General features: G+C 49.2%; 1 protein-coding gene across 4 annotated transcripts in view; it reads left to right on the top strand.

Moving 5' to 3' along the window:
• The first annotated feature begins 1,255 nt into the window (after window positions 1-1,255).
• ENTPD4 (ectonucleoside triphosphate diphosphohydrolase 4) overlaps window positions 1,256-12,710 on the top strand; it is a 29,460-nt gene continuing 18,005 nt past the window's right edge. For 2 of the 4 annotated variants that reach the window (XR_006354653.1, XR_006354652.1), the window contains exons 1-4: window positions 1,256-1,444; window positions 8,058-8,183; window positions 11,798-11,995; window positions 12,486-12,691. Coding sequence is in view for 2 of the 4 variants with exons in the window: in XM_043980758.1 (XP_043836693.1) it covers window positions 8,176-8,183; window positions 11,798-11,995; window positions 12,486-12,691 (412 nt within the window). In the remaining 2 variants the exon portion in view is untranslated. The remainder of the gene's footprint in view (window positions 1,445-8,057; window positions 8,184-11,797; window positions 11,996-12,485; window positions 12,692-12,710) is intronic. The other 2 variants (XM_043980758.1, XM_043980757.1) reach the window with 2 other exon arrangements.

Here is a 12,710-nt window from a genome sequence, read left to right as displayed (position 1 = left end):
GACTGTCTCTTGGGGGAGCTATGATATTTCACTGTCAACGAAAGAGCACCTTCACTCTGTGTATTGTTGGGTGTATTCTCATCTCTTTGGCTTTTCTGGTTTCTGTCTGGTATGGGGTGGGACAAACGGGTTTGTCGGTTCATTTGCTAATCTCCTTTGGTCTTGGGGGAACTTGGCAAGTTTAAGGGTTGCAATCTGGAGCTTGGCTTGAACCCCTGGACTAACAATATTTAGGTGAGAAGATAGATGGAATTCCATCTCTCTTCCCCAACCTCCTGCCAGAGGCTGTCCTTTGGGGTAGGAACCAGTCTCTTTTTGGAGAAGGGTGGATGGGAGGGACTCCTGAGATATCTCTTCATGGCTCTAGAGAGACCTGTGTGTACACAGAAAGCCTATGGGGGGGGGGCAGGCAGCAGGTTCACACCCCTTACAATAGTCAGTCAATAAAATTTACTAAACGTCTGCTATGTGCAGGGCACTATGCTAAGTGTCCTTAGAGACCATTTAGTCAGAGGACCTGGATTCAAATCCTGCCACCAATGCTCTGACTCTGGGCTTCCCTTCCCTAACGGTAAAATGAAGGGGTTAGACCCCAAGGCTAGAGAGCCTTTCTAGCTATAAATCTATGAGCCTGTGGATTGTCGGCTGCTCCTGGATCTTAATAGCCCCTTTTAAGCGATCAAACCCGGGCTTGGTGTTGAAGACTCCCAGCCCGGGGACTTCCTCCTCCCATGCAGATTGCAAGTCCTCTCCAGGTCTCCCCAAGGAGGCATTATGTGCCTCGCGGGTTCTTAATATCCTTTTATTTTTTAAAGGGTCCAAACTCTGGGGTTTGGGGTGGAAAACCCCCAGTCTGGAGACCCCCTCCTCCAATGCAGATTACCTGCCGCTCCTCTGCCTGGGTACTAGTGACTAGCCCAAGGTCACCTTGCTGGCCTCCATCCCCCCCATGCCACGCTGGCTCTCCCGGGAACCAATCCTGCTAGGCTCTAGGACAATGCTCGCTACAGGGCAGCGAGAGCAGAGCACACGTCGCAGAGGCCCGAGGCCCGCCCCTAGTGCCCGGTAGGTACCGCCCCCAGGCCAGAGGCCCCGCCCCCACCAAGAGGCCCCGCCCCCAAGGTTCCCCGCCTCGAGATGTCCGCGTCTCCTCCCAATCCCGTGGCCGTGCATCTCCTCGGCCCCGCCTCCTCGCTTGCATACGTGCTGCGCGCGCGTGCTGCGCCGTGACGTACTCTGACGTAGGCTCCGCCGCCGCCGTCGGCCCGCGGCCTTTCTCCTGTGGAGCGGAGCTGTGCGGGGCCGGCTCGGGAAGCGCCGCCGCTGGAGGGAGGCGGGTCCCCGGCGCTGCCTTCGGAGCCGCCCGGGGCCGAGATGCGCCGGGCCCGCCGCGCCCTGTCCCCGGGGGCCCTGCCACGGCGGCGGAGGCCGGGCCGCCCTGCAGGTGAGGCCGCGGGCGGGCGGGCGGGCCCGGGAGGGGGCCGCGGTTTAACGTCCGTCCCTCCGTCTGTCGGGAGCCGCGGCCGGAGGCGGGCCGGGCGGCCGGGGCGACGCGGTCGTGGCCGCGGCTGTCCTCGCCGCCCCCCCGCCTTGTGGGCCTTCTGGGCCCCAGTCTCCTCTTCTGCCCCGCGGCTCCGAGCCCAGCAGCCGAGCATGTCACGGGCGAGGGCGGCCCAACCTCGGAACGGTTCTTAGCCCCTTTTACAGGGCGGGAAACTGAGGCCCAGAGAGGGCTTAGGACTTGGCACCGCCCCCCGGCAGGATTCGAACTCGGATCCGCGCCCGGGCCTCCAAGTCCAACCGCCGCGCCCCTTTTTAAGGTCGGGGGGTGTTTCCTTAGGGGCCTGTTGAGGTAGGTCACGCCGGCATTATGACCTCCACTCTACAGTTGAGGAAACTGAGGCTCAGGGCATTCCCAGGGTCACCGGGGATCCGAGCCAGCCCCCCCCCCCCCCATGCCAGGTCGAGACCTCTCTGGCCACAGACGGCATTAGGGATGGAAGAGATCCTGCAGATGGGGTGTCGGAGCCGGGACTGGTGTCTGCAGAGCAGAACTTGAACCCAGGCCCTCCTGACTCGTGCCTCTCCATTCGCTGGGCTGCCCTTTCTCCAGCAAAGACGACCAGAGGTCGTTTCATCCAACGGCCTCGTTTTACAGATGAGGAAACGAGTTACTTGACTTGCCCAGGGCCCCACGACCAGTACGTGTCGCTCAGGGAGACGAGTCTCCCCGTCTCCAGACCCTGCCCCACTTGGCCGCCCCTGCTAAGCAGAGAGCCAGGTGTCAGACCCAGGCAAGAAAGACTTTATTTAGCAGAGGAAATGTAATAACCAGCAGCTATCTAAAAAAATAGATACGTATGTAAAATATATTTACAATATATACAGTAAAAACATATATACAATAAAATGGAGAGGCAGCATGCTATGGGAATAATGGTAGCTCATGTTTTTAACGCTTTAAGGTTTAAAAAAGTATTTCCTCCCCAGTAACTCCATAAGGACTCCATTTCCTTTGGTTTTTCTAAAATATTGGTAAGAACCCACCTTTGCTTATGGGCACTTTCCTTCCAACAGCCCTGTGAGAGAGCAGTGTTAGCATCCCCCCCCATTTCTTACATGAAGAAATAATAATAATCATCATCATAGCTGGCAGGAGGCTCAGGGAGGTTAGATTAGCTCAGGTTCACACAGCTTGTATCAATGCTCAGCCTCCAACCCAGATCCTTTCATTATCAGACTGGCGATTCTTCCAGTACACATACAATGTAAAACTATGATCTGGAATCACAGAAAGGGAGAGCTGGTAGTAAAACCCCTCATTGTACACCTGAGGAAACTGACCCAGAAGAGTTAACATGATTCTGTCAAGTTAGTGGTGAGCCAGGGCTCAAATTACGCTCTTCAAGGTGACCTGTGCTATTTTACCAGCTAGAAGCAGTACACTGGCCAGTCTTCATACTCTGACCCTTGCAGTTTGACACTGTCACCCCCTCTTTTTTCCTGGTTACTTTGTCCTCTCTTGGCTTCTGTGGCATTACTCTGTCTTGTTCCTCCCTGCCCCCTTCCCTTTGTTTGAATGTGCCTGTCTCCTTTTCCTCATTCCTCATCCTCCCACCAGTTAATCTTGGCTCTCCCAAGGCTTTTCCCCGTTGTACTCTGTTCCCTCTCTTGGATGCACACCCTTATGCAGAAGGTTCCCAAATCTATATACCTAGCCCTGATCTCCCTTGGGAACTAGTCTCCAATAGCTACCTGTTCAGTATCCCTTATTTAAATGCCCCAAAGGTATCTATCTCAAATGTAACCTATGAAAAACAGGCCTCGTTTCCCTAAAAAGCCTCTCCAGCCCTGTTTCTGTTAAGGGCACCATCATCTGTCCGGCACCCAAAGCTTAAGGCCTTGGTATCATCTTTGACTCCTCTGGATCTTCACCCTGAATGACCATTTATTTGTCAAGCCTGGTTCATTACAGGGTCTCCACCCTCATCCAGGCATTCATCACCTCTGGCCCAGATGGGCTGTTTAATTGTTTCCTGACAGGGCTCTCCAGGGCATCCACCAGGCAAGTGCCGGATTGAGGCTTCTGACGTGCAGTGCTGACTGTGCCCTTCTGTTCAGACCTCTTCAGTCGCTCCCGGCCCCTCAGCCTGCTGTCTAAGCACCTGCCTCTGCTGGCTCCCTCCCACCCACTCCACAGTTATGAATGAATAGGACTTGGTGGCATTGCATCACTGCCCCAGATGCAGTCTTCAGAGATTTCGCCAGGATAGAGATTTCATGCATTCCTGCTAAACAGACTTAGCGTGCCTGACATTCCATCCCTTTTCTCCTCGCCCGTGCCCAGGCAGGTGCTCCTGTGCAGAATGCAGCTCTCTCCCTTCTGCTGCCTTTTGCTATCCTGGTTTTGCCTTCGAGGCACAGTTCAGTTGCCTTTCCCTACTAGAGAGAAGCCCTTTGATCACCTTCCTGAAGTATTTGTATTTCCTTGCTCTGTGTTGTCACCAGGGAGGCAGGCACTGCTTCATGTTTGCCTTACTCTTCAAAGCTCCTGGCAGACTGCCTTAAAAATGTGCCTCATTGCCCCTCCGGCCAGTGCTTTCCCCATCACTCCACACCACTTCCCTTAAGGGAGCCTTACCGGTCACAGAAATCCAAGGCACCTTCATTTGCCAACTAAGAAAACAATTACCTAGAACAGGAGAGAGCTTTCCAGTCCAGGCCTCATCCTTACGCCAGGACGACTTTGCTTTCTCTGACACTACCCTGGCTGGTTCACCAGACCCAGGCTGCCCCTGGTAGGGTAAGTCTTTGTCTGTACTATCATCTTTGGCCTCCTAGCCCAGCCGGCTAGATGATGTCACCATAGCCTGGATCTTCCCCCACTCTTACACGCTGGCGTGTCGGATACAGGGAGAACCCAGGGAGGGTGAAGTGATGGTTGAAAATGTTCACAGCACAACTGGGCAGACTGTTGGCTTTAGCCTAACATCACCTGATCTTTCACAGGATCTGCAGAGGTAGGGTTTTTGTTGTAAGTTCATATAAAACCGTTTTTAAAATATGAAAGCCATAGATAGAAATTGGGAATTTGGGGGATGTTTTTGTTGTGCTTAATGGCTACAGGTTTCTTTTTGGCAAATTGGGACTGACAGAAATTGTAGAGTGCAGAATATTGTACAATGAAAGTATTTTAAAAGAAGTTTTGTAATTAAGAAATTTCCATGATAGAAGATAATCTGGAGGTTATTAACATATCCCTTTTTCAAGAATCTCAGTTCTTGTTTCATCCCATATTGCCATCTTTTAATGTACTTTGTTCATTTTCATGAAAGTAAAAATTTTTCAACGTTGGAAAACTTTGAAAGGATCATGCCTGTTCTATCTTGAATTTACTCTGTCATTGTCATTTGTGTTATTTCTGTTGTTGAGTTGACTGAATTATAAAATGAAATGGGATTTTCTGAAGCTGCCTGATTTTGGGGGGGGGGGGGAGTTGCAGGGCAATGAGGGTTAAGTGACTTGCCCAGAGTCACTCAGCTAGTAAGTGTCAAGTGTCTGAGGCTGGATTTGAATTCAGGTACTCCTGAATCCAGGTCTGGTGCTTTATCCACTGTGCCATCTAGCTGCCCCTGAAGCTGCCTGATTTTATAGTCACATGTCTGCCTAGGTAGTTAACCACGTGCAGATTAATAAATAGGAAATGATATGCTTGTTATTTAATTCAGCTATAAGTTGTGGAGCACCTGTTCTGGAAAACACATCCCCCTGGGGCCTGTGGTGAGAGTCACCTAGTAATTGAAACAAATGTTGCCCTGGAGCCCTGGCCCTCACTCAGCTGGTCTTTAAACTGCTTTGGGCCTCAGGTTACTCTGCTATAAAATGAGCTTTAAAGCACCATTGTGAGTACTCACTCTTAGGAAAAGACCTGACACTTGTCACTATTGGTTTTTTGTTTTTGTTTTTTTACTGAGGCAATTGGGGTAAAGTGACTTGCCCAGGGTCACACAGCTAGTAAGTGTTAAGTGTCTGAGGCTGGATTTGAACTCAGGTACTCCTGACTCCAGGGCCGGTGCTCTATCCACTGTGCCATCTAGCTGCCCCTGTCATTATTGTTTAATAGTGAAAGAATGTAACAAAACAACTCTTAGGCTGGATAGAATCAACTATGGGAACTTGCAGCACAGATTAAGCAAAAATAGCAGAGAAATGAAAAACAATTATAAGACAGAATTGTTCAAAAATAATTTCTTTGGAGAGGTAAATGTTGACTTGGACTTTGAGAAAAGTGTAGGATTGGGGCTGGCAGAAAGGGGGAGGCCGGCATTTTAGATTCCATAGAGTAGTTTACTAAAGGGAGAAGGGCATGTATGGGAGGTGGCAAGGAACATGTCCTCCTTGTGGCATAGGATGGTAGCAGTAAGAGAGAAAAAAACAGAACAATTGGGAAGGCTCTGCCCCTAACATTAGGGAGTTGTTTCAGGTCCTCAAGCTGGTGAATCGTGTGGTGATGGCAGTGTTTTAGGAAGATGTACCTGGCTGTGGTGTGCACATTGATGACAGGGGAGAGGGTGACCAGCAGCGAGGAGGCTTTTATTGTGAGCTGGCACCTCTTTGGGTCTGTGGAAACAGAGAATGTAAGAAGAAGAAATGGTACCATTTGGTTAGTGATTGAATGTGAGGCTAGGAGATGCAGGAAAAAACCAAACAGAACCGCGCTTTTTTGTGAGTCTGAAAGATGTAGGGAATGCTGCTGCCTTGTACAGGCGTGGTGGAATGGTAGAGAGGCCAAGAAGGGTGAATTCCAAGTGGCACCATGAAGGGGCCCGATTTCCGGATGAGAGAGAAACAGGAGGTGCAAGGTGGCCTCTGGGTGCAGGCTTAGCCCCAGAATTGCCAGGCCGGCTTGGAGGTCAGAGGGGCAGGGTTGGGTCGGTAGAGGAATTGCAAGGCTTCTCCTTAGTGGTCTAACTCACAAATGATGGGGTGGGGGGTTTGGTCCTTAGACCTGGGCAATCCCTGCACTACTCAGCAAGTCCCCCCGGCTCCACGGTCTCTAGACCAACCTGCAAACAGACCCTTCTGTTGGGCTTTTCCGCCCTGGCACAATCTGGCCTCCTCCCAGCTTTTCTGCCTCATTGTAGATGACGCTCCCTCCAGCACACTGGGGTCTGGCCAGATAGGTCTTCCCTCAGCTACCCCCCACACCACACCGCCCCATCTCTTCTCTGCGGGCCCGGGTGCTGGCTCCCACTGCCCCTGGAATGCACTCCTTGCTCACCTCCACCTGAGAGAATCACTCTTCAAGACTGAGCCCAAGCACCACCTTCTCCAGGAGCCGCTCCAGATCCCCAGGGCTGCACGTCTGCTCCCCAGTTACCAGGGTGTGCTCTGTAGCCCTCCATTCTGCATCTGCTCATTTCTGTCCACGTCGGTCTGAGTTGAGAGCAGATGGTTTTGTTGTTTCTGATTAGGTAACCCCAGCAGATAGCACAGTGTCTGGTGTTTAGTATGTGCTTCGTTATTCCCGTATGTCAGCCTTGCCTCCCACATAGGCTCTCCTTTCTCTAAGGAGCGGTTTAATTGTGACTTTCACCTTGCTCCCAAGGTGGGGGGCGTCGGGTGTGATTGGCACAGTACAGCTGTTGCCTAGTAATCATGAGCTGCTGGCTTAGGAAGGCCAGACACCCTGTTAGGCCTGGTTATCTCTTGCAGGGCCTTTACGGAGAGCCTTGCTCTGCTGTGCCTGAGAGGCACATTGGGTATCTGTGACTGGACTTGGCATCAGCCAGTCAGATATGGCTTTTTTCCTAGATCTGAGAGCTCATGAGGTTTCATGGTGTATCATAGGTTGGGCGCTTACTAGAAAGGGAACTAACTGACCAGCGGCAATTCTTTTCATCTGTCACGAGTGCCCAAAATCAAGATGTGTCTCCTAATTTTTTCACCTGAATGTGAGGTACATATTTTTCCTCCCTAACCTCTCCCTTCAGTTTTAGTGACCTAGGGCATTCTGATGCTTTGAATGATGTCCTCCTCCAGCTTTCTAAACTGCTGCCAATACAACAATAGCAAGAACTACTCTTTGTGTAGCTCTTATGTGCTTGGTACTGTGTTAAGCCCTTTATGATTATTATGCCATTTGATCCTCACAACAGCCCTGGGAGGGAGGTGCTATTATTTATCCCTTTTTATAGATGAGGAAACTGAGGCAGCCAGAGGCTACGGGACTTGCCCAGGCTCACACAGCTACCAAGTGTCTGTCTCAGGTCTTCCTGAATCCAAGCCCAGCCCTCTGTGCACTGCACCTTCCAATCACCTGCTGTCGCTCACCAAGATTCTTTGGGCTCCGACATCCCAAACTAGGGTCCCACGGTCTTCCCCCTTTCCTGGCACATCTCTGAAGCTCGCGCCTGGAGGGGTGGGGGGGTGATCAGGTCAGCCTCTCCAGACACCCTCTCCTGCAGCTGTAGTGAGTGCATTATCTTGAATTGTAACAAATACCTGATCAGGTACGTGGAACATCGCCCTGACTGTGTCCTCTCTCTCATCTCCAGGAACAGGAAGGCTTTGGCTCGGTGGGTACCTGACTGATTTTGTAACGGTGCCTTGAGAGACCAAGAACCTTGGTTTGATTTCTACCGCTGATCATTCTCTGTTCAAAAGTATCTCAGCATGGGGAGGTAAGGGTCACTCTCCACTGGGATAGGTCACATGTTTGTAGCATGAGTTACGTCAGCTGGACACTAGTGAAATCGCACAGCAGGGGTACCGTCTTTTCTGGGCTCTTCCAGGCCCAGTGGGGCTGGTGTCAGAAGGGGGCGCAGGACCAGAGTGAGGAAAAAGGGACCTGCTGTAATTGTCAGGGTGGGGCCAGAAGTTCAGCTGTCCATCAGACATGAGGTAGCCATCTATAGCTAACTGTCCTTAGAACAGACAAGAGAAGAGGCCCTTAGAGAAAGAGAACCGAAATAAAGACGGGGATTTCTCATTTTTACCGTCAAACCCTTCCCTTCAGATAGTGGACCCTTTGGTGGGTTGTTCAGGCTCTTACAGCCATTGCCTGTCCTGCCCTGCCCAATGGCTCAGGTCCTTCTGGTGCTTTACTCTTATCCTGTGGTCCTGGATGATAAAAGGATTGGCCTGGGGGTTGGAAAGTTAGCGGAAATGACGACTTCACTAGGAAGGATGGTTTATTTTTATATCCTTTTTATTCATATAGCCTATGTTGTTAAATTTCAATTATTAAAGTAGTTTTAAATGTTCTTTTATGGTTCACAATATTATATATTTTCTTTAAAACAATTATATTTTAAAGAAGAAAAATTTTAAACTTTAAACCTGTTGCCAGCTTCAGGCTTAGCCCACAATACTTGTCCCTTCATCTTTTCCTCAGGTCTAAAAAACATTTAATCAGAATCTGCAATGTGCAGAGCCCTATGCAGGGTGTTGGGGATAGAGACAAAATGAAAAACTGACTTGGAGCTGCTAACATTCTACTTGATAATAGTTTTACTATCAGCATGTGTTTATTTAGGAAAATCCCTGTTGCCAAAAGTGATGCTCTAAGGTTGGGGTTGATTGATTTACTCAGTTAACTCCCTTCTTCCCCATTCTTTCTCTCTCCTTCCCTCCCCCCTCTCTCTTTCCCTCCCCCTTTCCTTCCCCCTCCTTCTCTCTTTCCCCCCTTCCCTCTCACTGTCCCCCTCCCCTTTTTCCCCCCCTCCCCCTCTCCTCCTCCTCCTCTCCCTCCCCCTACCTCTCTCCCCCTTCCCTTTGTATGGAGCAAACTGCCTCAGTTTACCCAAATAACTCGAGGAGACCACCAAGTCAAGCAGAGACAGATTTATTACATCCTCATGAGGACGGGCAAAACCCAATTACACATTGAAGTCTTGCAAAGATGTGCCCAATCCTCTAGGTTTTTATAGTAATCTTGAAAAGGACTGTCCCCACGTACACCTAGGGTGGATGAGCTCACAATCTAACATCCAATCCTGTCTCATCCAAGGTGCGTGTTCAGCTCGTGATCAATGTATGGAGACATGCATACATGTTCCAGGAGCAAGGGGGAAAAGGGGAGGGGGGAACAAGGTCAAACCAAAGGAAAAGGAAACAGGGGAGTGAGAGTCAGATGTTTCAAAGCTCACAGTTCCCACTGACTCCCCTCTCCAGGCCCCTGTCTCTAAAGATAAGGATGACAGGGTTAAAATTTATCTTCGGCTATGTTGGGAAGTCAAAGAAATAATTGGCAATTAAACTTAAAGGAGACAGTGAGAATTTGACAAGCAATAAACTTTTAAACTAACTATATTGGGTCAGGGCTGGGTACCTTCCAGACCCCATCCTCAGAGTTTAATCTGACTCAAATCCATAATCATATCATACACCTTCCCTCTCTCCTTCTCCCCCTCCCCTTCCCATTCTCCCTCCCCCTTTTCCTTCCCCTCTCCCTCTCCCTCCCCCTATCCCTTTTCTTCTCCCTCTCTCAGCTTGAACCCACCTTCCATGGGATTCTGTATATGCTTGTGAGAAGAGAGTTTGTCACAGACTTTGGGTCAATATTTGTATCGTGTGTTTTCATTGTAACCCCTTAGGAAACACTCTTCTTTAACAGATATTTATGGCTGGCTGACTGAAGGGATTTTCAAGAGCTATATTGGAGAGAACACCTTGGCGCGGGCTGGGACTGCTAGTCTTGGAGAGCCACCCCCAGTTCCTCAGCAGTGCCCCTAGAAGTCTGGGGGGGTGGAACCTTGCTCTGGGATCTGAGACTCACTGGGCAGAATGGGAGGGGAGCCAGGGACCCTCAGAGCCTCCACAGGCCATGCTGCGAAATCTCTCAGTGTCAATGGCGATACCGCCGCTGGCACAGTCTTCGTCACGACACCTCTTGGTAGATGCAGCTAAATAGCCTGCAGTCAGGGAGACCTGAGTTCAGATTTGGCCTCAGACACTTACTGCCCATGTGACATCTCTGTCTGCCTCAGTTTCCTCAGCTATAGAATGGGGGCAATAAGAGCACCTCCCTACAAGGTTGTTGTGAGGGTCACATGAGGTTGTGTCTGTGAAGCCCTTGGCTCAGTGTCTGGCCCATCGTAGGCGCTGAGTAAATGCCGGTCACTGCCTCTGTATGTTCTATGCATGGGATGCAGGTTTTCGTTCTGCACTGAGTTGTGCTCCATAGGGTGGTGGAGCTAAAGATCCAGATAATTCTCCTTCTAGAGGATGGGGATTTCTGGGCTTCCAGGGAGCTTCAGCCCACAGGTGGAGAACTGCTCATTTAACATGAAAGTTTCCATATAGAGGAGATACCAGAAAATAACCTTTGAAGGGGAGAGTGCAGGAGTTGGCATTATTTTCTATATTAAAAATAACATCCATGCCAAAGTCATTGTTATCCCCGATGCTGAATGATAGTTCTAGAATTTTTATTCCATCAGCTGATTGTGGTATGGCCAGGAGTAATTATACTTTTTTCTTTGCCTTAATATCCTCGTATAAAGATGGAACAAAAATGTGTAAGTACAAGGGTGTCCTAGTGGAGTGTTTTAAAAACAAATACAAATCTGTATGTACAGTACTATTCATGGCCTCATTTTTGGTTGTCACAAAGAACTGTAAACTAAGGGAGTGACCGACCATCCATTGAGGGATGGTTTAACAAATTATGGTATCTGAATGTAGTGAAATGGTGTTGTGCTATAAGCACCATGACAAATGGTGTAGACTCAGAAAACTTGCAGAAAAAGATTTGCATAAACCATTGCAGAGCAAGTGAGCAGAGCCAAGAGAACAGTTGTTTTAATTTTGATGCTTTGGGGGCAGGGGTGAGACTGAGGCAGAGAGGCTACTTAGAAAGAATGAAGACAACAGCCAAGTGTCATTCGTTGGAGCATTTCTTTCAATGCACTGCAGAAAACAGCAGGGATCTCAGAGAGGAGCATAGACAAGCAGAACACTGTTGAAACTAATAAACTTATTATATTGTTTTTAAACATACAAGCTGTGTGTAATAGAGATGAGCAATTTCAGAGACTATTCCTTTTCATTGCTTTATATATGAGGATGTTCCTGTTTGCTGGTGGTTGTCAAATTTAGAATATCTTAAAACATTTTAAAAACATAGCATTGTCCTAACGGAATGGCTTTAAAACCAAGGATATTATATTGAACAAAACGAACACCATGGAAAATGTTACGGTACAAACACATGGGTAGGAAATAGAAGCAGCCCAGAAAGAACTATGGGAATGACTGATCTCACTCTTTGAACTGTGTGCTCTCTGAATTTCAGGATCAGTGTCTCCTGCCTGTTTCCTGCTTCCTGGCATTTTAGCATCTCCCCAGTGGGATGCCCACGAATTCTGAACAGCAATCTGCGACAGATCGTTGTCGTTGGCATCCTGGCTGCTGCTGTCTCCTTGTTGTATTTCTCTGTCATCATAATCCGACATAAGTATGGGCGCTTGTCCCGGGATAAGAAGTTTCACAGGTGAGAACCTAAACTGTGGCATGTCAGGATCTCATTTCATGGCTAAAAACGTCTTGGGGCTCAGGAGAGGACAGGCCTTGGATTCCTTAATAAGATAGTTTAGCCGAGGAAAGGGTTACTGTGTCTTCTAGAGGTCTAAGTCATGCCGGAGAGAGCTCTTGCAGAGATCATTCAAAGCAGGCCTCAGCTGTGGCCGTGCTGGTTGTTAAGTTAAAGCTGACGTTCTACTAGTTTTGAAAACAAGAACTTTTATCTTCATGAAGTCCAAGCAGTTAAGGGCAGTGTTGTTAGGCGTGATGTGTCTGGTGTCGGGGTCCTCGTCATTGCTTGTTTTCTGTCAACAAGTAGTAGAAAATGTCTCAGTGATATTACGGCACAGCTTAGAAAGTCATTGTGCATAATGACTTTGCTATTTACAGAATATCCCTTGTTAGATCTTAAGATAGACTATTTAGGAGCCAAAGAATCCATGGACTTTTTCTCCTGCTAGGTATCTGGCCCGAGTGACCGACACTGAAGCTACTGACACCAACAACCCCCACATCAATTATGGCGTTGTGGTGGACTGCGGGAGCAGCGGTTCTCGGATCTTTGTCTATTGCTGGCCCCGGCACAACGGCAATCCCCACGATCTCTTGGATATCAGACAGATGAGGGACAAAAACCGAAAGCCGGTGGTGATGAAAATAAAGCCAGGTGTGTGGGGGGTCATTGT

The sequence above is a fragment of the Dromiciops gliroides genome, chromosome 2, assembly GCF_019393635.1.
Source record: "Dromiciops gliroides isolate mDroGli1 chromosome 2, mDroGli1.pri, whole genome shotgun sequence".
Lineage (NCBI taxonomy): Eukaryota > Metazoa > Chordata > Mammalia > Microbiotheria > Microbiotheriidae > Dromiciops > Dromiciops gliroides.
The sequence above is the reverse complement of the archived record's forward strand: the minus strand, read 5'-3'. Positions and strand labels throughout refer to the sequence as shown.